Source organism: Halichoerus grypus, chromosome 6, assembly GCF_964656455.1.
Source record: "Halichoerus grypus chromosome 6, mHalGry1.hap1.1, whole genome shotgun sequence".
Classification (NCBI taxonomy): Eukaryota; Metazoa; Chordata; class Mammalia; order Carnivora; family Phocidae; genus Halichoerus; species Halichoerus grypus.
Window position 1 is genome coordinate 31,250,489 of NC_135717.1, and position 26,553 is coordinate 31,277,041.

At 39.4% G+C, this 26,553-nt stretch overlaps 1 protein-coding gene across 1 annotated transcript in view; it reads left to right on the top strand.

The window, feature by feature from the left end:
- Positions 1-26,032, top strand: part of GSPT1 (G1 to S phase transition 1) — a 38,203-nt gene extending 12,171 nt beyond the window's left edge. Inside the window, exons 2-15 of the mRNA XM_036086264.2 lie at positions 2,172-2,216; positions 2,336-2,377; positions 3,107-3,334; positions 4,345-4,378; positions 6,773-6,850; positions 10,037-10,217; positions 10,845-10,999; positions 11,174-11,314; positions 12,756-12,849; positions 13,899-13,979; positions 17,847-18,020; positions 18,971-19,060; positions 19,460-19,628; positions 21,344-26,032. Of these exons, the coding sequence (XP_035942157.1) occupies positions 2,172-2,216; positions 2,336-2,377; positions 3,107-3,334; positions 4,345-4,378; positions 6,773-6,850; positions 10,037-10,217; positions 10,845-10,999; positions 11,174-11,314; positions 12,756-12,849; positions 13,899-13,979; positions 17,847-18,020; positions 18,971-19,060; positions 19,460-19,628; positions 21,344-21,396 (1,565 nt within the window). The 3' untranslated portion in view covers positions 21,397-26,032. The remainder of the gene's footprint in view (positions 1-2,171; positions 2,217-2,335; positions 2,378-3,106; positions 3,335-4,344; positions 4,379-6,772; positions 6,851-10,036; positions 10,218-10,844; positions 11,000-11,173; positions 11,315-12,755; positions 12,850-13,898; positions 13,980-17,846; positions 18,021-18,970; positions 19,061-19,459; positions 19,629-21,343) is intronic.
- The last annotated feature ends 521 nt before the right edge of the window (positions 26,033-26,553 follow it).

Here is a 26,553-nt window from a genome sequence, read left to right on the forward strand (position 1 = left end):
CTTGAGCAGATTTTCATTATGGTGCGTTCTGCAGCCACTGAGGTGGTCTGGTGACTGATATCATTATCCTGAGCAGCGCCTTACAGTCTTCTGCATGTATTGTGTATTTGTAAATCTTAAGAGTTAGTTCTAGAACTGGGTGGTCAGCTATGTGTATTGTTGGGTTTTGTAAAGCTCAGCTGCAGTTTGGGGTATCTTACTGTGTGATCTTTTTCCTGCCTTAAAACACTACGTCCTCTCTGACTCAGTGTACTTTTATCGAGTAATTTTTCAGCAGGGGCTGTTTGAAGGAGGGCGAGATGGCGCTTGTCTAACTTGGAAAAGCCCGGTTGGGTCGGGTTTGTCTGAATGTTAGATGGGAGTGATTGCAGTTACGTATTTTCAGGGTGTTTGGAGGGGATTGAATGAGTCAGCACATCACGGCTTGTTAAAAATCAGTTGGAGGTAATATGCCCCGACCTCGAGCGCTGTGTGGATTTGTGAGGGCCTCTGTCCAGGCTGGCACACATTTGATCCTCAGTCATGCTGGTTGATAGAGGCGAGTGTGTCCCAGCGCGTTAGGGCGAAGAGACTCACGTGTTGAATATCTGCTTGGTGCCAGGAGTTACTTAATACAAACCAAATGTATTCTCTCATTTAGTTCTCTCAGCGGTCCTGTCAGGTGGGTGGTATGTCATTTCCAGAATTCCAGTGAAGTAGCTGCATCTCACAACCTGAAGTGACAAGCCAGCATTTATAGCAGGAGTCAGCTCAGTGCTAGCCCCTTGCCACTACCCTGTGCTGCCCCCTCCAGCCCGAGGGAGGCATATGAACTTGGCTTTCTCTGAAAATTAAGAAATTTTCCTTCCCACACCCATAAACTTTTCTTTGAAATAGGAAAACAAAAGTATAATTCCTGTTCCCTCCCACACCTCGTTCAAATGATTTTTTAGTTTCTGTTTATATCCTGCTAACCACGTAGGCTGGGGTCATCTTAGACCTTTCACTCTTCCTTCCTCCTCCTGCCAGATGATGCCTCTGTTATCTTTTCCCTCGACCCCTCCTCTCTAGTTGTACCGCTCACGTGTTCACAGGGAATGCTTGCCTGTAGTGTGATGTTGGTCTTTCTGCCAGTGGTGTTTTTTTTCCCCTCTCTCATTATCTCTTTGCCATGGTAGAGGGACCTTCCCAAGTGACACTCAGCATGTCACTTCTCTTGGAAAAACTTGGTTGCCCTTTACCTTTCAGGAACAGGAAATTACTTTCTTCAACACTTCACATTGTTGAAGACTGGGCCCAAAACTTTGTCTTGACTTACAGGTGATTCTACGAAGTGATTTTAAATATGAGCTTTGCAGTTATGAATTCATTATTTATTATTTGGTGTGCAGGATTCAGGTGACTTCAAATTCTTTGATACCTTTTGCTTCTTGGAGATTTTTTTGAAGCAAGGGCACTTTCATATTGGGATATCATTTAGGTTTATCAGATATAAAAAATAAATTTACATATTTGGGTATCAGTATATATTTCTCATACCTCTCTTCCAGGGATGTCATATGTAGATTTGCAGTGTGGCAGCTGTGGAAACTGGATTGTTGCTTGATCTTAGAAGTCTAATTTAGGGCAAAACTGGCGTCATTGTAATCACCATTTCTGACACGTTGTAAGGGATCCTTTGCATTTCAAGGACTTTGTGTGAATGTCCTTTTTATTTTATTGGTATCAGATAGAATTTATTCAAGGATCTTAGTAATAATATGTGATTATGGAATTTTAAAAAGAGCTAATCATAGCTTTCTTGGCCACCTGGAGCTAGCAAGAGAGAATCTAGAGAAGTAATGTGTATTTGTTGAGCAAAATCTTAATAATTTGATCCGCACTGGGCCGCAGATTACTTTTATAATACCTTTGAAGGAAAAATTTTATGAAGCAAATTAAGAGAATAAGCATATCTTTATGAATACATTTCAATTACTGAAAATATGGTAAAAATCTGCTGTAATCAGTAGATGTTTAAAAAGATTTTTTAAACAGACTTCTAATTTGAACACCTGAGTTAGTTGCTGTTGGTCTAAATTACTGAGGTTTTTGTTGGGCTATTGAAATTCTATTTTTACCGTATTTTAAAAGATAGATGAAAATGGATGTATGGGACTTAATTTTTAATAGGACTTATTTCTATTATACAGCACCTGTGGAATCTTCTCAAGACGAACAGTCATTGTTGTGTGAAGGTAATTTTCTATGATATGATCCTTTGAATGTCTAATTGAGAAAACATTAAGTTGTCTATGGTGTGTGAAGCCTGGATATTGTTTTGTAAATATATATTATATCTCAATTTCTTGTCTAGGTTCAAATTCAGCTGTTAGCATGGAACTTTCAGAACCTGTTGGTAAGAAAATTTCTGACCATATTAATACAGTAATATGAAACCCTTTCAGGATATAAGGTGCAAATGTAAGTGTCATGGTTATTGTAATGCCTGCATTTAAAACTGACTTTGAGTCTTTTCTGTGGGACTTAGAAAGCAGACCTGGTTGGACATGAGCGCTGCCATGATACACTGAATGGCTGCAGATGTGAAAGCTGAGTGGAAGAGCGCTAAAGGCAGTTGAAGGACTTGTGCTTGTTCGATGTCGTTTGTGAAAATTTTACTTCCTTTTTGCAACTTTCTTACTCTTAAGGGTGTCAGATTCCCCATGTCTTTGATAAAGTTGATACCAAATGACTTGCAGAGGGAAGAGCAAAGATGTTGTAAATCCGAGTTCTGATTGTCAACTTTCCCGTTTTCCCTGTGTCAGGACATCCTGACGCTGGAATAACTGGGCTGTTAGGAATGGTACATCTCCTGTTTACATTTTGTCTGTCCTTATGGAAGTGAAGCTTTGTTAAAATAGCAATCTCTCATAGTCTCTGAGTCAGCTCTGATGTCCGCAGTGGGGCCAACTTGAAAGCTGTCATCCATTTCTGTTGTGAAAGAGATTTTCCTGCTTATGTTTCACTAGATTGTTAGGAAATAGAACTAAATATGCAAAGTTCTACTTGTTGTTTGAAGGCATCTGTGTTTTACAGTACAGATTGTAAGTCTTTTTCGGAATCTAAGTTAAATGTCTTATTTCAGTAGAAAATGGGGAGACAGAAATGTCCCCAGAAGAATCATGGGAGCACAAAGAAGAAATAAGTGAAGCAGAGTTAGGGGGTGGTTCCTTGGGAGACGGAAGACCCCCAGAGGAGAACGCCCAAGAAATGATGGAGGAGGAAGAGGAAATACCAAAACCTAAATCTGTGGTCGCACCCCCTGGGGCTCCTAAAAAAGAACATGTAAATGTGGTATTCATTGGGCATGTAGGTAAGTTACACTCCTAGCAGTGAAGCAGTGACCGGTCATTAGCTACATCAAACAGCTACTTGGAGAGGTTTAGTGAAACTGAACTGAATTACTCTGAAATGTTTTGATATTTCACTTGATAGATTTTTTTAGCTGGCAAAGCATTGCCAACTAAGCAACAACATTGCTTTGTTGGACATACAAATAATTTTGTAATGTCATGGAAGCTGGAAGAAAATAAGCTTCAGTATATTTGTATGTTATGCACAGTTGGTTTATAGACCCCCCGATGGTGGCTAAGCATATTATGACATCTATTAGTTAATATTCTAGAAAATGTGCTTGTTGTTTTGTGTGAACTTCAGTTAATTTGTTAATTTTATGGGTTTCATCTAACCTAGATAGTTTTAATTTTGTGTGACAAAGGAAATTAATAATTTGGAGTGACTTCTGGATGCTTGTGAGGTTACTGGTTTAGCACAAAACAAAACCCTATTTAATTTACTCAGATATTCCCTGACCATCTGACTTAGCCCCAAAATCATGAGAAGAAAATACAGAATCATGTGTCCTTTTTTCCTTCCCTTTATCTCTGCCTTCTCCTGAATATAATGCTACACCGTACTACTTCTTTTAGTAGCAAGAACTCCTTTGAAATTTGTAAAGGGACACCTATATTTGCTAAAATTAGTGAAAGGCAGACTACCTAAATGTAGTTCACAGCTCTTTGGCTGCTTTTGCTGTCCCCTGAGATTCCCCTTGGGTAATTTATATTCTGTTGCTGCTGTGCTCTTAGCTGAAGGTCAGAGAGCAGTCTGTTCAAACATTCTTCTTTATCAGTAAAGTAGTTCTAAATTCTTGATCAGTATAAGTCATTGTTGAGCGGCAAGGGGTCTTGGCAGCTTCTTTTGCAACTGAAATTATGTAATTATCTATGCTAATTGGTAATGGCGTTAGCACATATAGCGGTTTTTTGTTGTTTTTTTTTACGCCTGTGGTTTGCATATTATTGATGTTGTTGTTACTTTTAGATGCTGGCAAGTCAACCATAGGAGGACAAATAATGTAAGTCTGTATTTTTTGTTAAATAATAGAGTTAACTTGATTGAATGAATTTTGGGCATTGTAAACATACAATCATACAAAGGAGATAAAACAGGTCACCTGAAAAAGTTATGAAGACATTACCTGTAAGGAAAGCTGATGTTAAGAAGGAATTTTTGCAGTGTGATCATTGTTAGTATTTTTTGATGGATTTTAGGCATTCCCTAGAATTCTTTGGTTACCACTGTCAGGCTCTTCTGGAACATTAACTAAATGTATTTCTGAAAGCTGTATTTTAGATTTTTTTTTTTTATAAACGCTAATATAGAACCCTAGATTGTAGGAAATCTTAGTTTGCTTTGAATATAGTTTTCTTAGGAATAATGAAAACCAGCACATGAATCTGGTACTTGGCAGGGAGGGAACTCCTTATTCCTGATTCATCAACTCTTTAAATCCTAGGTGGATTCATCAAAGACAGGTAGTCTGCTAGCATACTGAGATAATTTGTTATCATAATTTTTTATCATATATAGAAGCTATCTAAGTATGAAAACACCATGGTTGATCTTTAGCAGTGTATTCTAGTATTGAAAAAATTTTTTTAAATTAGAAGTTCTTATAATTTGGGGGCACCTGGCTGGCCCAGTTGGTAGAACATGTGACTCTTGGTTTCAGGGTTGTGAGTTCAAGCCCCACATTGGGGATAGAAATTATTTTTTTTAGGTTTTACAATTTTAATCCCTCCTGAATTAGATCCATTTCTTTAAACTGTATCATCAGAGGATCTAGAGGGCATATCTTCATTGTCTTGCCTTGTAATCTTAGTTGGTAATCTTCCCAGTTACTTCTGAAAATTCTACAACAGACCTTAAAATAAGCTTTTAAATAGGGATCCTTAACTAAGGCTCTATGGCTGGAAGTGTTGGGCCCATATGATTTTGTGTTTTAGGAGAATGTATGCTTTTTGCTTATGGGCTGTAATTTTCATGGGCATTCACTAGGATTCTTTGCTCAACTGGCTAGGGGCATGCACTGTAGATGACTCTGCAGAGAACCCACGGAGAGGAAAGCTTGAACAGGAAGGCTTTGATTTGGATTGTCAAGGGAAGCAGTTCAGTATTCCTAAGGAATTGTTTTAAAATTATAATCTTTGATAATTTTTTAAAAATATTAAATATTGAAATGTATTAATAAGATTTAATTGCCTGGCCAACACTGTTGGACAACATTTCTTTTATATAGTATTTATATTTGTCCCTTAAAAAAATTTTATTCTGGGGGCTCCTGGGTGGCTCAGTCAGTTGAGCATTTGACTCTTGGTTCCAGCTTAAGTCATGATCTCAGGGTCGTGAGATCGAGTGTGGGGCTCTGCACTCATCAGGGAGTCTGCTTCTATCTCTCTCCCCTTCTCCCTCCTCCCTACCCCACCCCTGCTCACATTTGCACTCTCTCTTTAAAATAAATAAATTTTTTTTTAAAGATTTTATTTATTTATTTGACAGAGAAAGACACAGCGAGAGAGGGAACACAAGCAGAGGGAGTGGGAGAGGGAGAAGCAGGCTTCCCGCTGAACAGGGAGCCCGATGCGGGGCTCGATCCCAGGACCCTGGGATCATGACCTGAGCCGAAGGCAGATGCTTAACGACTGAGCCACCCAGGCGCCCCTAAAATAAATAACTTTTTTAAAAATTTTATTCTGAAATAATTTTAGACTTACAGAAAGGTTACAAAAATAGTACAGAGTTCCTGTATACCTTTCAGCCGTCCCTAGCGTTATCATATTAAATAGCCATAGTATAGTCCTCAAAATTAAGAGGTTAGTATTGGTACAGTACTGTTAACTAAACTGTGGCTCTTACTTGAATTTCACCAGTTCTCCATGAATGTCATTTTTCGGTTCCAGAATTCCACGTTGCATTTAGTTGTTCCATCTTAGCCTCCTCTACCTTGTGACGTTGCCTCAGTCTCATCTTCCACGACTTTGCTTAATTTGAAGAGTGCTATTTAGGATATTCTTCAGTTGGGGTTCGACTGAGGGTTTGCACAGTTAGATTGAGTAACATTGTACATTCGGGCAAGACTATGACACGGACATCCCATCAGGGCTACCTCATGTCAGTTCTCGATGTGTTCTCTTTACTGCTGGTGCTATTAGCCAGGATTACTTGGTTATCGTGTTGTCTGCCAGGATTCCCCATGGTAGATTACTATTTTTCCCCTTTATCTGCGGGGAGAGAATTTGAGACCATGTAAATATCTTTTCCTCTGAAACTTTCCATGATTTCAGCATCCATCAGTGGTTCCTTTATTTTAAAATAGCTGTTTTCTGGAGTTGAAATTCCCCTAAAGGGCTTCTTAATTTCACTGAATAATTTGTAATTAAGTGTTTACTTCTTTTTTCTTTGTTTTCAGGTATTTGACTGGAATGGTTGACAAAAGGACACTTGAGAAATATGAAAGAGAAGCTAAAGAGAAAAACAGAGAAACTTGGTATAGTAAACTTTTATGGCACTATAAATGACTTTTAAGGAAGCACTGGCTACTTAATGCTGTTGTAGTCTACTTAGATAGACATGCATGAGGTCTGAGGTGATGTCATAACAAAGAAAAAATTTCCTTTCCCCTCACACTACAAAGTAGACCAGCTTCTGATGACTTGATAACTTCAGAACTTGCCCAGGGAATGTTTGGGAACATCCAGACATCTAGTAATGGAGTTGTTGGATAAGTTCTAAACCATTCATTTCATAGGGTCATTACCTAACCACTAAAAAATTGCCTTTCTAGAATCTATTTATTTATTTTTAAAGATTTTATTTATTTGTCAGAGAGAGACTTTGTGCGCGCACAAGCAGGGGGAGAAGCAGGCTCCTTGGGAAGGAGCCTGATGCGGGACTTGATCCCAGGACCCTGGGATCATGACCTGAGCCGAAGGCAGACACCTAACTGACTGAGCCACCCAGGCACCCCACATTTCTAGAGTTTATAATAACCAGAAGTAGAACTTAAGTTATAGTGGAATTTGAGGAGAAAGCAGGTGACATGATAGTACTTAGGATATGATCATTAATGATGTAAATAAACACAGGAAAGATAAAAAGAATGGACAGAATTATTGACAGTGGGTTGCCTTTGAGTGGTGAGAGAAGGGGTCAATTTCTTTTTCTTTCTAATCTTTTTTTTAAAGTTAAGATTTGACTGGGACATTCATGGTTTTTGTTTTGTTGTTGTTTTTAAATTGTATTCCTCTGTATTAAGGGAAAAGATCAACAATGTTATACTAAAAAAATGGATTACATACTATTTAATACAGATGATGAGGTCATCTAAATTAACACCTACTATTCTAGATGGTTTGAACTTACATAAAGCATTTTCATATGGCAAAGAAATACTGAAATAATTTTTAGCAGGTAACCCTTCCTCCCAAATGGTGGTTACTGGCTTTCACTTTTGAAAAATATCCTTAGATAGCCATTATTTGAATTATACTTTGTGCCAGATGATTATAAAAGCTCACAGTCGTATTGGCATTGGTACAAAGTAGTCTTTCTGCGTATGTCGTCAGCTTCTTTTCATAAATACAGTTTGCTTACAGAATATATACAGGTTTGGGGTGCTTGGGTGGCTCAGTCGGTTGAGTGTCTGCTGTCAGCACGGGTCATGATCCTGGAGTCCCAGGATCGAGCCCCACCTCAGGCTCCCTGCTTAGCAGGGAGTTTGTGTCTCCTTCTGCCCTTCCTCCTGCTCATGCTCTCTCTCTCTGTATCTCTGAAATAAATAAATACATAAAAATCTTTAAAAAAAAAAAAAAAGAATATATACAGGGTTGAGGTACCTGGGTGGCTCAGTCAGTTGAGTGTCCGACTTTTTTTTAAAGATTTTATTTATTTGACACAGAGAGAGAGAGCGCCCGTGCTTGCAAGGACATGCAGGGGGGAGTGCAAGCAGAGGGAGAGGGAGAAGCAGACTCCCTGCCGAGCAAGGGAGCACTATGCAGAAGTGATCCCAGCACCTTGGGATCTTGACCTGAGCTGAAGGCAGACGTTGTTTTTGTTTTTAAAGATTTTATTTATTTATTTGACAGAGACACAGTGAGAGAGGGAACACAGGCAGGGGGAGTGGGAGAGGGAGCAGCAGGCTTCCTGAGGAGCAGGGAGCCCGATGCGGGGCTCGATCCCAGGACCCTGGGATCATGACCTGAGCCGAAGGCAGATGCTTAACGACTGAGCCACCCAGGCGCCCCCATGACTGAGCCACCCAGACGCCCCCTGAAGGCAGACGTTTAACTGACTGAGCCACCCAGGTGCCCCAGAGTGTCTGATTCTTGATCTCATCTCAGGTCTTGCTCTCAGGGTTGTGAGTTCAAGCCCTCCGTTGGGCTCCATGCCTAGTAAGGAGCCTCATATACATATATACACACACACAGAATTTCCCTGCTATCCAAGAGCAAAGCATTCCTTTGAAACCTTTTGTAAACCAAAATGGCATAAAGCAAAGAAGCAATTGTCATTAATTTATATGGAAAAATTTTTGAGCATTCCCAGACCCAGAGAATAGTCTCTCTTAGGCTTTTCTGATACCTTAGGGCTCATCTTGCTAACGGATGCACCAAATAAATGGAGGTAAAGCATAGATGCTCACCGACACAGTTCAAAGTGACGGCGGCTCGATGCAGACGCTGCGCCTAGGGAAAGCTGGAAGGGCTTGAGGGCGTCACTGTCGCCACTCAGCACTGGCTCTGTGACAGCTCGTTGCAGAACAAACACTAAACATACTAAACCCTCCCCAACTCTCAGTTTCAGCTCAGGTCATGATCTCAGGGTCCTGGGATTGAGCCCTGCGTCCAGCTCTGCACTCAGTGGGGGGACTGCTTCAGGTTCTCTCCGTCTTCACCCTGCCCCTCCCCCTGTTTGTGCGCTCACTCTCTCTCAATAAAATAAATAGATAAAATCTTTAAAAAAACACCAAAAAATCCTCTTCAGCTATCTTTCAGTTAGCAAAAACAGATACTAATGTAGGTATTTATTTGTTTATTTATTTTTAATTTTTAAATTTTTTCTGACATAGGTCTTTTGTTAAAGTGAAGTGGCATAACATGAACTTTAAAAAATCAGGGGATGCCTGTAATTGACTGGATATTTGTAAAAGCTCCAAGTGTTTGAATCACAGTAATACAAATTTTATTCTCTTGATTTTCATTTCTATCCAGTTCTACTCGTGATTTTTTTTAAAGATTTTTTTTTTTTAATTTTTAAGTAATCTTTGCACCCAACATGGGGCTCAAACTCACAACCCCAAGATCAAGAGTTGCATGCTCCACTGACTGAGCCAACTGTCCTGTTCATGATTTATCATTATTTTTTTTAAGATTTTATTTATTTAATTGACAGAAAGCAAGCACAAGCAGGGGGTAGGAGCACAGGGAGAGGAGAATCAGACTCCCCGCTGAGCAGGGAGCCCGACATGGGGCTCGATCCCAGGACCTCGGGACCATGACCTGAGCTGAAGACAGATGCCTAACCAACTGAGCCACCCAGGCGCCCCTGTCCTGTTCATGATTTAAATGTATGCCGGACATAAAGCTGGATGTCATCATTACACCTTTAATGGTAGAAGAATATCTTAAAACCTTATGTTCTTAGCAATATTAACTTTATTTTAAACTTATTTCAGGTATTTATCTTGGGCCTTAGATACAAATCAGGAAGAACGAGACAAGGGTAAAACAGTAGAAGTGGGCCGTGCCTATTTTGAAACAGAAAAGAAGCATTTCACAATTCTGGATGCCCCTGGCCACAAGAGTTTTGTTCCAAATATGATAGGTGGTGCTTCTCAAGCTGATTTGGCTGTATTGGTAAGTAAGATCTTTCCAATTCACCTGTGTATTTGTTAGCAGCCCCGCTTCAATGTTAAGTATTTGAGTTTATCCTCTAAAAGCTAAAATTGAGGTTGCAGTGAGCTATAATATACAGTCGCAAATTTCATTTTTGTCTCATCCATCTGCTCAAGAAATCTTTATAATTGGATTCACTTAGGAAAACATCTTTCATCTTTTCTCTATACCGGTGCTATTACCTATGACCATGTCAGAACTTAGTGTTACTAAATGCCAAGCTTGGTCCACTTTGTACATACCACATGTGCTGTGGTACAAAGCTGAGTAAGAAATGATTTTTTCTCAAGGTCTCAGTCATTTTGCAGGGTTGTTTTTGTTTGCTTTGTCACTATACCAGCACTGAATCACATACATGTTTGAATTGCAAAATATAAAGGCATACTAGGTTTTGGAACATTGGGGGGATCAGAAGAAACATTTACCAAAATCTTAAGCCGTTTAGACATTGTGACATTCAAAAGCATGCAGGTTATTTACTTTCATTTTCTTGCAAAAAGCTTCTGATAAAACTGAAAGGAAAGCTGTTTAACTGCTCAAGAGGTATACCTGAGTACATAAGAATAAACTGTGGATTTCTTGGAATAGGTCATCTCTGCAAGGAAGGGAGAGTTTGAAACTGGATTTGAAAAGGGCGGACAGACGAGAGAACATGCAATGTTGGCAAAGACAGCAGGTGTGAAGCACTTGATTGTGCTTATTAATAAGATGGATGATCCAACGGTCAACTGGAGCAATGAGAGGTGAGCTTTGCCGTCATACTAGTTTTTACAGGCTTGGGAGCGGAATAAAAGATGGTTTTGCTACCCTACGCTTTTTTCCCCCCTGGGGTTTTTCTGAAACCTTAATTTGTTTAATAATGAGACTAGAGTTCACTTGATTTATATTACAATTGAGTTACTTATAAATATTCATAGATATGAAGAATGTAAAGAGAAACTAGTGCCATTTTTGAAAAAAGTTGGCTTCAATCCCAAAAAGGACATTCACTTTATGCCCTGCTCAGGACTGACTGGAGCAAATCTTAAAGAGCAATCAGATTTCTGTCCTTGGTACACGTAAGTAACCTTTTCTTCCTTTTAGAAAAACTTTATGTCTTTGTAAGTCATTTTTGAAAACACAGACTGTAAGTAACTGTGGCTTTAAAAATACCATGACCGTCGCTCATTTTTTAATTGGGTTGTCTTCTTGTTACTCTCTCTTCACTTTCTTGATGGTATCCTTTGAGGCACAAGAGGTTTTAATTTTGATGAATTCCGTTTATTTTTCTTTTGTTGGTTGTGCTTTCGGTGTCGTACCTAGGAAAACATTGCCTAATTCGGTCATGAAGACGTAGCCATATTATTTTCTTCTAAGGTTGTTATAGTTTTAGCTCTTACATTTAGATGTGTATTTCATTTTGAAAGAATATCTTAAAAACTTTTTTTTGTTAGGTAAAGTTTTTTTCTTTTTCCTTTTTTTTTTTTTTTTAAGATTTTTTAAATTCATTTGTCAGAGAGACAGAGATGCAGAGCAGTCTTGATTACTATAGCTTTGTGAGTTTTCAAATTGGGAAGTGTGAGTCTTTAAATTTTGTTCTTTTTTTCCAAGATTGTTTTGGCTATTCTGGGTCCCTTGAATTTCCGTTATGAACATTAGGATCAGCTTGTCAATTTGTGCCAAAAGGCAGCTGGGATTTTAATGGGGATTGTACTGAATCCATAGATGAATTTGGGGAGCATTGCTATCTTGGCAGTAGTAAACCTCCCAGTTCATGTACTGTAGTTTTAAAGGGGAAATTATTTTATAGAATTCTGATTTGAGAGCTGGAAAAGTCCATAAGAATTAAGTAATAGAATATAGTCATTTTAGGGACACTTGGGTGGCTTAGTTGGTTAAGGGTCTTGACTCTTGACTTCGGCTCAGGTTATGATCTCAAGGTTGTGAGATGGGACTCATATTGTGCGTGGAGTGGAGCCTGCTTAAGATGCCCTCTCTCCTTCTCCCCCTCCGCTCACTCTCCAAAAAAAATGTAGGCCATTTGCTATAAAATATTTTTCTTTCCTTTTTTTTTTTTTAAGATTTTATTTATTTATTTATTTGACAGAGAGAGACACAGCGAGAGAGGAAACACAAGCAAGGGGAGTGGGAGAGGGAGAAGCAGGCCTCCCGCAGAGCAGGGAGCCCGATGCGGGGCTCGATCCCAGGACCCTGGGATCATGACCTGAGCCGAAGGCAGACGCTTAAACGACTGAGCCACCCAGGCGCCCCTAAACTGTTTTTCTCAATCTTAATAAACTAAATTTATGGGGAAGCTTTTTCATTATATTTATATAGGACTATTTTGTTAATATTTTTAATTTTCTGAGGAATGAAGGGGATGAACCAGATAAATGGGTTGATGAGAAGAGTATCTGGGTAGAATGAAAGTATTATAACTGTGTTTTTCACATAAAGTTACAATCTTAAAATTTTGATATTTATGTTGATTCTCTTTAATGGATATTGTTATGTTCTCAGTGGATTACCGTTTATTCCCTATCTGGATAATTTGCCAAACTTCAATAGATCAGTTGACGGACCAATCAGGCTGCCAATTGTGGATAAGTACAAGGTACCCAAGATGTTCAAGAGATTGGGATTTATGGGAGGGAAAATCATTGCTTTATGTTTTAAGTTACAAAACAATCCTAATAATTAACAGCGTAGCATAAATGTCTCTTTCTTAATGGCCGTATGTTATTTAGTGTTGTGGATGGATCGTAATTTAATCAACCAGCCTAGTTTATTTAAGCTGTTTTCCCAATGAGCCAGTGATCATTTTTGAGAGAGAAAGTCATACAAGTAAAACTGCTAGACTCAGGATTTGCACGTTAAAGTTGATGGGTATTGACCAGCAGCCTTCCGAAGTACTACCAGCAGTGTAGGAGTGTTGGTTTTACCGTAGCCTCACCAACACTGGCCACTAGTCTTTAAAAAGATAAGCTTCATTATTTTTAACTGGATTTTCAACTTGATTTTTAAAAAAGTTTTATCGGTATATAATTTTTTTTTTTTTAAGTTTTATTTATTTATTTGACAGAGAGAGCTCAAGTAGGCAGAGCAGTAGATAGAGGGAGAGGGAGAAGCAGGCTCCCCACTGAGCAGGGAGCCCAATGCGGGGCTCGATCCCAGGACCCTGGGATCATGACCTGAGGTGAAAGCAGAGGCTCAACCAACTGAGCCACCCAGGCGCCCGGTATATAATGTTTTGACCTCCTCAAATAATTCTTTCATTAGCTCCATGCTAAATATCTTAAACAAGTATTTTTCCAATTTTATACATGAGGAAGCAGGCTCAGAGATTTTTGAGAGAACTGGAATTTAAACAAATAACGGAGATCTTCAGTATGTAAAATTTTGTGCTGTTTCTGGTACCGTGCCTTTTTTTTTTTTTTTTTAAAGATCTTCAGCACCCTTACTTAGTATTGTAATTGCACATATGCTGATGACAGAGGATATATTTTTTTAAATATCCTGTGTTTAAGATTAATCCTAACCATTCTGCCACTTGAACTAAAGATTTTCTGAGTAAGCCCCATAAGATTTCACTTTGGGATGTTGAATTTGTAGAATAGTAATTAAAGTCTACCACTTGGTTTTTTTTATTTCAAATTTAAACAGGATATGGGCACTGTGGTCCTGGGAAAGCTGGAATCAGGATCTATTTGTAAAGGCCAGCAGCTTGTGATGATGCCAAACAAGGTAAGAATTAGTAATGCTCTTTCTCATTTAGATTTCTCTTAAAAATATTAGCAAAGAGTTAGAACTTTTCAAAAATGTAGGGATTTCCACTAAAAGAAACTTAAAATCCAGGATTATGTTTTACTAATGTCAAGTACAAAATTTAGTACAGAAGATGAGGTGTTGTAGTTACCCAGTGACAAATGGGGAAGAGCCAGTATTCGTACCACGTGAGAGCTAAAAGATGTATCCTCAAGAGAGCTTTATCTGCATTCTTCCACCAGAAGCAAGTAGAGCCCTGGAGTGGTTAAGTGACTTCTTTCTGTTAACACATTTCTATTAGCAAGTGAACCCAGATGAAAACTCAGGTTTAATCATGATATAATTTGCTTTCTTTTTTTTTTTTTTTAATTAAAAATTTTAGGGGCGCCTGGGTGGCTCAGATGGTTAAGCATCTGCCTTCGGCTTGGGTCATGATCCCAGGGTCCTGGGATCGAGCCCCACATCAGGCTCCTGGCTTGGCGAGGAGCCTGCTTCTCCCTCTCCCTCTGCCTCTCTCCCTGCTCACGCTTCCTCTCTCTCTCTCTCTCTCTCTATCTCTGTGTCTCAAATGGATAAATAAAATCTTAAAAAAAAATTTTTTTTTAATTTTTTAAAAAGATTTTATTTATCCATTTGAGAGAGAGAGAAAGAAAACACAAGTTGGGGGAGGGCAGAGGGAGAGAGACCAGTGGACTCCCCCCTGAGCAGGGAGTCTGACGTAGGGCTCGATCCCAGGACTCCGAAAACATGACCTGAGCCAAAGTCAGATGCTCAACCAACTGAGCCACCCACGTGCCCCTGCTTTATTGTTATACTGGTTACTATAAAATGTGCCCAGTCTATACTTGTAATCTGTTTTGAGAGAAGAGAATGTGCCTTTATCATAAATGGGTCTTTTCTTAATTCTTTCTTCCTGCCTTTTTGTAATTTGTTTATTATTGGAGAGGGTTTCATTAAAACACGTAAAGTCTCCATGAACCCTTCCTTTGTGTTATTTCTGGCTGTTCAGTTGCTGATAATTACAGACATGATACTTGAGAAACTGTTACCTGTTTTCCAGTGGGGCTTTCTCTAACAGCTTCAAAGATATTTAGGTAGGAAAGTAGGCCTCAGTCATTGGAACCTCAGAATTAATGGGGCGTCTGGGTGGCTCAGTCGGTTTGAGTGTCTGACTCTTCATTTTGGCTCGCGTCACGATCTCGGGGTCATGGGATCCAGTCCTGCATCGGGCTCTACACTCAGCACGGAGTCTGTTCATCATGAATCCTATCTCAGAGCAGTTACAGAAGTAGTTTTGTCGTGGTAATAGAAGGCAGATTGGTGGTTGCAAAAGCCTAGGGGGTTGAAGAATGGGGAGTGACTTGAGTGAAGGGCACAGAGTTTCCTTTTGGGATGATGAGGACACTTTGGAACTAGATGCTGGTGTTGGTTTTACGGTATCTTGAATGCCAACTAGATGCCACTGAATTGTACAATGTAAAATGGTTATAAAAGGTAAATTTTGTGAGTGTTCTACCACAATAGAAAGAAAAGTACAATTCAGTATCAGCAGGTGGACTGGGTGCCAGGCTAGACTAGTCACAGCTTCTCTGTGGGAGCTGGGACTTTATACAGGTGACAGCACAGGTCGGCGTAGCCTCACCTGCAGCTGGAGGCAAGCTTTGAAGACTCCATTCCCGTTAGTCCTGCTGAGGCTCAGTGGAACGGAGTTAAATATTTCAGAAGGCACAGATGCCAGACTATCTTACATTAAAAAATTAATGGGTAGGTAGCCTACGAAATGGGAGAAAGTAATTGTATATCATAAATCTGATAAGGGGCTAAATCCAGAATATATCAAGAACTGCAACTCAACGACAAAATAGAACAACCTGACTAAAAAATGAGCAAGGGACTGAAACATTTCTCCAAAGAAGATGTGCAAATGGCCAACAAGCACATGAAAAGATCTCATCACTAATCATTAGGGGAATGCAAATCAAAGCCACAATGAAATAACACCTCACACCCATCAAAAAAAACCAAAATAACAGATGTTGGTAAGGATATGGAGAAATCAGAACCCTTGTACACTGTGGGTGAGAATGTAAAACTGCACAGCTGCTGTGGAAAACATGATGTTTCCTCAAAAAAATTTAAAAATGGAAAATTATATGATCCAGCAATTCCACCTCAGGATATGAGCCCAAAAGAATGGAAAGCCAGCCTTGAAGAACCGATGTTCATAGCAGCATTATTTACAAAAGCTTTAATGGGGAAGCAACCTATCGTGTCCACTGATGGATGAGTAGATAAACAGAATGTGATATAGCCATACAATGGAATATTATTCAGCCTTAAAAGGAAGGAAATTCTGATACATTCTACAATATGATGAACTTCTAGGGCATTGTGCTAAGTGAATTAATAAACCAGTCACAAAAAAAATAATGTATGATTCCACCTTTTTTTTTTAAAGATTTATTTATTTATTTTGGGGGTGGGCAGAGAAGGAGAGAGAGTCTTAAGCAGATTCTGTGCTGAGCGTGGAGCCCAGCGCAGGGCTCGATCTCACGACCCTGAGATCATGACCTGAGCCGAAACCAAGAGTCAGTTGCTTAACTGACTGCACCACCCAGGCGCCCCTATGATTCCACTTCTTTGAGGTACTTAGAACAGACAAAATCCTTACCACCTTTCATAAACCAAGAGAATTTGTTGGTCTCAGTCATAATTTTTGAAATTATGGATTAATTAAAGATTAGACTAGCTCCTTTGTATTTAGCCAGAGAAGACCACATTTGGAGAAGAGGGTTTGTTATGCTGGATTATTTGGGCAAAAGTAGTTTACAGTACTTGCTTAGTTGTTACGGTGGGACTGCTGGTTTCTGCCCTTTTGTCCTGTTACTGGAAAGAATTTAGCTAATAAATATGGCTCTTTTACTTCTTGGGATGAATTTCAACAGGTATCAATAAGGTGTAAGCTGCCTTTTGGGAAAGGAGGCCATTATTGGTGGAGAGCGGAGAGTTTACTAGAGTTTAGCAAGTGACAGTCTGTGGAGTTCTGATGTGGAACATAACAGATGCTGGATTCTCCACCATTTATCTACCAGCATGAGATAGTTTATTTTGTTTTGAGGGCTGTTACTTTGGTTTGTGGTATATGTTTTAAAAATAGGAATTTCCAAGGGCATAAAAGAAGTAAAATAAGGGAATGCTTGTGGGTATTGCTTTTAACATTTTCTCCCATCTATATGCACTTTTTTAAATAACTGGTAAAATGTAAATTTTATCATTAGTACCTTCACAGCCATCACCACTATCAAGTTCTAGAACATTTTCATCACCCCAAAAGGAAACCCTGTACCCATTAAATAGTATTCTTTTAAAGCTTAATTGTTTAAATATCTTTTGAGAAGCACGCTCTTCAAATATTTGGGGTTGATAGTTAATAGAAGTTGTGCCCATTAAATCCTAGAATTTAATCATAATAAGAACGACATTCATAAAATTAAAATCCAAATGTTAGATTTAATGTTTTAATTTTGAAAAGGTAAAAAAGGCAAATGCTAGTTTATACTGTGTTCAGTTTGGAAATTATTAGGATGTCCTAAAAAGCTGATGAATATTTTAATTGGCAGTTTATACTTCTAGGATATGACTTTCATTAAATTCATGTCATACAACTGTAATAAAGTTTTATATTCAAATAAGTGTTTTGGCTAATCTACAACCTCAGAAAAATGTGACTTGCAAGTCTCTTTAAGTGAACAGATCATTTTATGTTCTGCTATGCAGTGAATGTGTCAGAAAACCCCCAGTCTTGGGTTTGATTGTTTGCTGCTTTTTTTTTTTTTTTTTCTTAAGCACAATGTGGAAGTTCTTGGAATCCTTTCCGATGATGTAGAAACTGATTCTGTAGCCCCAGGTGAAAACCTCAAAATCAGACTGAAAGGAATTGAAGAGGAGGAGATTCTTCCAGGATTCATACTTTGTGATCCTAATAATCTTTGTCATTCTGGACGCACATTTGATGCCCAGGTAAACTTATTACTGTAATTGTCTTAGTGATCTTTACTGTCTAAGTGGAATTAGAATTTAAATGCCTTTTATCCTGGTTATTGGTGACATGCCATTGTGTGTATTGAAATAGACTAAATCATACATACCACAACAACCATGATGTATATCTCACACACATGAGGTCTTTAAGAGGTGGTATTCTTTGTAAGTTCGTTTTTATTTTTATTTATCTATTTATTTATTTTTGAAGTAGGCTCCACGCCTAACGTAGGGCTTGAACTCATGACCCTGAAATTGAGTCCCATGCTCTACTGGCTGAACCAGCCAAGCATCCCAAGTTCCTTTTTATTTTTGATCTCCTGTTAATAATAACTTGTATTTTGCTCAAAGTGTCTTTCCTTGTAAATAGAGCACAGTTGCCCTGGAAATTAGGGTGTGTCTGCTCATTCAGAGTAAGTAACTTTCCACACAGGAAAACACAATTTTTCTGTTATTAGCAACCTGACTTCCGCAGAAGAATGACAGTGTAGCTCACAGAATTTTGAGTTCTGTTACAAGCTATGATGATAAATTAGATTTTGATGCTGGGTACAAGGTTGTTTACTTTTACTGGACCTTAGATAATGAGAATTGGATAAAATTATGAGCAGTTCACATCTGGAACCAAACCAAACCAAAGTAGCTATAGTGGCAGTGATTACTGTAAATCCTTGGGGAGGATGGAGGAAAAGCTTCTCCAGAATTAGTCTGCCTGCTCTGTTTCTAAAGTTTGGGTCTGGCCAAGAAGATCAGTAGGGTAAGGATAACAGAGTTCATGTTTGGCTATCAGGCAACCTGACCCAGCACTTCTAACTCAAAAACAGCTGGAGGTGGTAGGTTCCCTATTGTGGTACGACTATATGGCACTGGGGAACGTGCAGTTCTTTCTTTACCCCAGGGATAAAGATGTGAATTTTTTTGTTTGACAGATAGTGATTATAGAGCACAAATCCATCATCTGCCCAGGTTATAATGCGGTGCTGCATATTCACACCTGTATTGAGGAAGTCGAAATAACAGTGAGTCTTCATTAATTGATAATTAAGCTAATTGGGGTTTTTGTTTGTGTATGTGTTTGAAGACGTTTGAAGACTGTCTTGATCATTTCTCATCGGCAACAGCGATGTACTCTTATTTGCATCCTTGTCTTTTTTTTTAACTTTTTATAAGATTTTATTTTTTTTAATTTTGTTTATTTATTTGAGAGAGAGAGAGCATGAGAAGGGGGAAGGGTCAGAGGGAGAAGCAGACTCCCCGCTGAGCAGGGAGCTGATGCGGGGCTCGATCCGGGGACTCCAGGATCATGACCTGCGGTGAAGGCAGTCGCTTAACTAACTGAGCCACCTAGGCACCCTGCACTCCTTGTCTTAAAGGTTCTCTTATTTGGCGCTCTGAACTCATCCTTTTTTCTTGGATAGGCCTTAATCTGCTTGGTAGACAAAAAATCAGGAGAAAAAAGTAAGACTCGACCCCGTTTTGTGAAACAAGATCAAGTATGCATCGCTCGCTTAAGGACAGCGGGAACCATCTGCCTTGAGACCTTTAAAGACTTCCCTCAGATGGGGCGCTTTACCTTAAGAGATGAGGGTAAGCCTTTACACTGATGCCTAGTAGCATCTCTGGGATGTGGAGCTTGTTCCGTCCAAGCACGGCGCGCACCACAAGTTCATAGAAAACTTGGGTGCGTGTCTATAGTGTGTTCCTGTAACAAGTGGTTTATGAGTTGAGTGGATTGAATGGGCAGAACTGACCATGCATTGTGGCAGTATGCTGTAGATGAAGAATCTTAATTTTGATACTTTGCAAGTAGTGGGCTTTGAGAGTTATTTTATTTACTAAATGAGACATTTCTATGATGAAATCTTTTGTAATATGTGTGATTAAAGCCCGTCTTGAAGGGCTCAACCCTGTATGGCAGGTTTTCACCATATAAGCCTCTGAAGTAGAACTCTTGAAATCAAATATGACAAACATTCACTACACTGATATTGGGGGCATGAAAGGGACACATACCTTGATGGTCTTTCAGCACCTGATTTTTATAGAGGTTTAATGTCAATTTTTTGGTGTGGGTGTCCATTTCTGCCTAGTTCTGAGTGAATCTTGTGACCATGAAACTCTTTGGTAGCATGAAAACAAAGTGGCTCTTATTAAATGTTTCTCTGGGTCATTAATATTTCTAACTCAGATAACTATTTTAAGAGTGTGGAAAACTTTACATAAAACACGGTGGTTCACTTGAAATATAGCATCGGCACCTCGCATGTTCGTTCCAGTTCTGTTCGATAGAAAACGTACTGTGTGTCTCCTGCACATCGGGAGCTGTGACAGGCACTGGGGATGTGATGGTGAATACAGCTCTTCCTGAACCTTACTTCAGAGGAATCTGTATAGAGAGTATTCACTGTATTTTGAAGTCTTACTTAATTCTTCTTGGTAATAGTGAACCTGGTTACTTGGGTTTGTCCTATTAACATAACAAAATGAGAATCTTAGTTACCAATTAGAAACTGACAAAATCGGGTGGACCCAAGAAGTTAATGTAGCAAGAATGTTTAACTGTTTTTTCCTAAAGAGTAGCTTGGTTTTAGGTTTTTCACATGACCTTGTAGGATTTGTACCCCTTTTATAGGACTGAGAATCCCTCTTCACAGCTTTATTTTCACTCATGCACCTTGAAATGGACTTGTTTTAAGTGTACAGTATAATGAATTTTAGTCTATTTACAGGGTTGCACAGCCATCGCCACAGTCTAATTTTAGAACATTTGGAACATCTAAAAAAACCCTTATACCTGTTTACAGTCACTTGGTGTTCCTATCCCTAGCCAACCACAGATCTTTCTGTTTGCCTTTTTGGGACATGCCATATAAATAGAATCATACAATTTGTGGTCTTTAGTGTCTAGTTTATTTCACTTGGCATGTTTTTGAGGTTCAACCACGTTGTAACATGTATTCTTTGTAATTTGTTCCTTTATATTGCCAAATAGTATTCCGTGGTACAGATATTCCACATTTTACTTGTCCAGGCTTAGGTTTATGATACAGGAAATGATTAAGTTTCTTTTCATCTCCACCCATCCTCTAAAGACCCACTTATTAAGACTACTTAATCAGAAATCACACCTTTGGTGGTAAAGCCAGTTAATTAGTAATTTACATTGTGAAAAATAATTTTATGATTTAAAATAATAAGCTTGAATACCTCACATAGCTTTGCTGTTAACTACTGAAAAAGGGTTTTTGTTTCTGTTTTTTTGTTTTTTTTTTGTTTTTTTTTTGTTTTAATTTCATTTCTAGGTAAAACCATTGCAATTGGAAAAGTTCTGAAACTGGTTCCAGAGAAAGACTAAGCATTTTCTTGATGACCCTGCACAATACTGTGAGGAAAATTGACTGCAAAAGCCTACTTCACACCGCCTTCTCTTTGTTTTCTGCCCATTGACAAACTTCTCCCCATATTTTGCAAAGACAGAAATCCACAGCAAAAGTCCACATTGTGTCAGCTTTCTCATATTGAGAGCTCTGCTATGCCACTGTTGAATTTCCCCCCAGATTTTTTTCCTTCCCCTCCCAAACTGCTTCCTTGGACAGATTTGGCAATAGCTTTGTAAGTGATGTGGACATAATTGCCTACAATAATGAAAACTTACAGGAATTTTTTTATTTTTCATTTTCCCCTTAGGCATACTTAGTCTTTTTTCCCCCAGGCAGATGATTCTGAGTGTGCGAGTGTGTGCACATGTTACAGACAACTACCATGTTAATAAAATATTCAATTTGAAATCCTTTTCGGTATTTGAATTGCTTTTGAATAACGTTTTTTATCTGGATGTAACATTGTTGCATTAGCTTTTTAACTTACCAAGTAATTGACTACATTTTATGACTTGGACTTTTCTAAACTCTTTCCCTACCCACTACTTTAAATGAGGCATTTCCAAACGATGTGCAAGTTTGTATTACAAGAAAGAATTAGTTTGACCACTTCCTTAAATGGTTAATGCGTACGTCCAGTAAATAACCTTTATGGAGCTGGGACACTGCTTTAGTAGTAGGTCTGCTGGCTCTTTTCTGCCAATTTATATATTCACCGTGATTTCTTAAACACAGTAAGTTGTTTTAAAGTAAAAGAGCAGCGTGCTGTAGTTTTTATAAGTAAAGCGTAATGAAATTGTACCCCTACAGAAAATTCCATTAACTCATTAAATTAGTGGGATTTGCAATAAAGAAAGCATGTTGAGACCTGGCAAAAATGCCTCCTTTAGTATTTATAAGAGCTGCATGCATCTAGTATGAAAACTGTATCCATTGCAAGTGCCAGTTCTGCAGATTACTCCGTTTCCTATTTGTACCAGTAATTTTAAAGGTTGGACGATCCTTGCTGGTTTAAAGCTAAATCTCATCCAGCCACGAAAGGAACACATATTTAGAACCATCCGAATCTGCACAGACTAAAGTTAACAGTGATAAGTAGAATCAAGCACAGTATCGAAGTTTTTCTCAGTTATTTGAAATTGACTGTTTTCTTAAATGTAAAGCTGAAATTTGCTAAACTGTTATTTGGATGAACCACAGTGGAGTACTGTGGTGGTTTTTAGATTGAAGGCTGACTTTCTACTGTAACTGTCATGACTTTGAAATTTTTAATGAGAATAAATGGGAAATGAAGAGCCACTTTCTGGGTTTATTGCAAGCCCCCCTTGATTTTGAGGGTTGTTACCATTTATCAAAGACTCGGCCTCTTTTAGATTGTGGTTTATCTCTAAATAAGATACTTTGTAATTGTATATTTAATGACATGTCCCTTCCCTCAGAAAAGAAAAGCCTAGTCAGACTGTATTTCCAGTCACAAAGCTTTATATAAAACTTAATCTAATCCTGTTCTCTTAACTATAGAATTACCATTGATTTTATGAATGAGGCTATATATCGTATGGACAGAGCAAAGTTACTGTCCTACAGCTTCCTATAACTATACTCATGGCTATTAAATTGCATGAAATTTAGCTAAATTTTATTATGTCAGCAAATCTCTGGGCTTTTATTTTTCTGGGAACTACGGGAGCTTTAATCAGTACATACAACTCTTTTTGTACTTCCAAGGTAATAGGAACAAAATAGCAATTGCTTGGATTTTAAGGAATCTTTAAAAGCTCAAGAGTTACTGAAATTATTTCCAAAAATAGATTTCCATTTTTAAATTGAGCATATTTTTAAAAACCAGTTTGTTTGCTATTAAAACATTTACACTTTTAGAATATTACGTGCATGTTGCCAAGACTCTTCAGCAAAACGACATGGATACCAACTGTCAAGGGCCCACCTCCAAAATAGAAGAGCTAATGAATACAAATGTCATTATGAAATAAAGATTTCATTGGATTCTTTTACAAATTTGTGCAAACGATGATCTAATCATTTAAAAGAAACCACATTGTTAAATATGGACTTGGAAGTTCTTTGGGAAGTATTCACTCAGAGTTGGTGCATTTTAAACTCCTGGTCACCCTGGCTAGTGATTGGGATGAGGAAATGCGTGTCTGGTGTGGACTGGCAGCGTGTGATGCTGGGCTCTGCAGAGCAGTGCGGGGTCCTGTGCTGCCGTTCGGCGCCCCCCGAGTGTGTGGGTGTGGCTGACCGTGCGAACGGAACAGGGTGACTGGCCACACATTAGGATAATACGGACCCAAACGTTTTTTCCTCTGGCTTTAGCATAGATATATTAGTCATAACTTACTTTGCATCTTTTTACATTAATGTTCTGTATACAACTTTCATGCTAGATTATTTATAGTTTTTTAAATTAATGAACTGAATTGAAGAGAAGAAGGTATTGTTGAAATGAACATCTGAAGTAATTGCCACTTTAAACCTTACTGTGGGAGAGGGGAAAATATAGCATCTATTTCTTGTTTTTAATTTGCAAAAAGGACTTATCCAGTGAAAATCAATGTAAAATCAAACCAAAAGAGTTGGACTGAGTATGTATTGCCATGAAATTAAGTGACAAATAGTAAAGTGTTCTTGAATACTTAAGCCCATGTATATTTGTTTGTTTTGAACTGAAAGTCTTGAAATATGTGATAATTGAATGTAAAAACTTTGTAAATTGTATAAGTACAGGTGGTTCACTGTAACAAGAGGTAGCTTGTCCTTGTCTGCTAGTTCCCTCAGCGACAAGAACTGCGTTTTCGGTGTGGGATGGACTTCGCAGGGGGTGCCCCCGGAAGGCCCCGGCACCCTCAGCTCAAGTGCCGCAGATATTTTGGGTCACGCTTTCAAACAGATGCAGTTTTGCAACCCAAGAAAAAGGCCAACCTATGGTTAAAAACTTCCATGATGAACTCCTGAGAAAAATCAGCTAAACTCCCTGGCATCTTCGGGAAGACTAGTCACAAGTGTCACTACCCCGCGGTCTGTGACGACTGTCCCCCAGGGCGGCACTTCAGCTCCTCTTCTCGATGGCACGGACTTCCTCACAGACCGCCACCACGTGAATGGGGGCTTCGTGGGTTTGGGGACAGATTTCAGGTAGTCAAGGGGCAAGTAGTTTTTACGACAGCTCTCAACATCAGGCAACTCTGAACCTTTGAAACTCATTGTCACAGTTCTGGTGACCTTACCAGAGTCAGCTGTGCCACAGATCCTGTCACAGACCCGTGTGCGGTAGGCCGCCATCAGCAGGATTTAGGGGACGTTTTGTGTCTCCAGATAACATGGCTTCCACCATTTCCTCCCGCTAAGTTTTTACTGATTCTAGCAAGATGCCACCTGATACATTCATGCTTTGTTTCTTTAGAGATCTTGCCATGGCAGCAGCTTGTTAAATAAATAAATGTAATTACACGTGCACAACTCAAAATACTAGGTTTAAATTTAGCAGTCAGTTGGTTATATTAGATTTCCTAGTAAGTGGAATAGGGACTGTTTTTATTTTCCTGTGATAGTTCAGTGGATTCCATTTGAACCAATGTTTACTGCCAGAATTCAGGTCAGGTAGATTGGTTCAACTTGTGATGGTTTGGGTTCCAGGATATTCTTGATTTTCAGTATCCTGGAACATACTGAGTCTTCCCTTCAATAAATACACTTTTCACATACCTCTAATCCTATGCTTCCTTGAAACGGTAATATGCTAGCCGAGTTGTTTACTAGGGCATGTGATAAGGGCCCGGAGGTGTGAGTGGACATTAGAACCTTTACGTTCTCTAATGTAATAAGGGAAGAGCACGTCGGCACCACGTCTGATGAGGCGGAAAATTAGGATTTCTCAGGCAAGCCCCAGCCTGGGAACAGTCTTCCCTGCCTCGACACACATGTGCCACTGCGCCCTGTAAAACTTAACACGGAAACCTCAGGTTTGTGGGCAGCAAAGGTAGAATGACGTTTTGTGCTTCCTGAGGCTCCCCTCCGCCAGGCACATTAGCTTAGTGCTCCAGATGTCAGCCCAAGCCCCTGCTACCTCCTTTCCTGCTGCCCGGGAAGAGCGTGCTGGAGCAGAGCTCCGCGCCATCCACCTGCTTTCCGTGACTGAGGTCGGAGCCCGGAAGGTCTGCGTACTTTAAGGACTCCCACTGGGCTCTCGTAAATCGACTCACCTCTTTGTTACCTAGTTTGTTCTGTTCTAAAGGAAATGTGGATCCCTCTCAGGCCAGGACTCAGTGACTAGTTTTTACTAGAACAGCGTAGGTCAATACCTAGCTCGCTTGCTCTCTTTTTTTTTTTTAAACCAGAGAATTCAAGGGAACTGAGTAGCTCTGCTGGGGTTTTTAACTTAATTCCAAAGCATGGCAGAATGCTCTAGGTAGGAACTGTGGGAATCCGAGGTAAAGAAACCTTTTTCTTATGATTTGTAGCTACCTACTGTGCCTGAATTGGTGCCTGTGAGGATGAAGCCCTTAGCCGCTCTTGCAATTATTCCAATGACTGAAGTTAAAAGAATTTGCTTTTGTAATAACAATAAAAATTGTCATCTTCCCTTTTGAAGGATTTGTCTGTCTGTTTACAATCGCCTGTATAATTGTTGCATGCCCTGAGTGCCTCTGTCCAGCCTCTGTCCAGTCCTCGATTTCTGGGTCAGGTACCGGCAGCGTTTTTAAGATTGATTTGAGAGAGTGAGAGAGCTCGTGCAAGCAGGGGGTGGGGAGGGGAGAGGCAGAGAAGCAGACTCCCCACTGAATGTGGAGCCCGATGCGGGGCTCGATCCCAGGACCAAGTTCACAGCCTGAGCTGAAACCCAGAGTCAGAGGCTTAACGGGCTGAGCCACCCAGGCGCCCCATAGGTGACTGAGTCTTAACAACAGCAACTACACAGGAAGTTAGAGGTGCTTAATAGCCGTATCATAGTATCTGGCTTTATATGAAAGAGTTGTGGAGACATCAGGGATTCTGTCAGACGTACTCCCCTCTCTATTCAGGATTTTTAATAATGAACAAGAAACCAAATACTTGGGGCACCTGGGTGGCTCAGATGGTTAAGCATCTGCTGTCTGCCTTTGGCCCAGGTC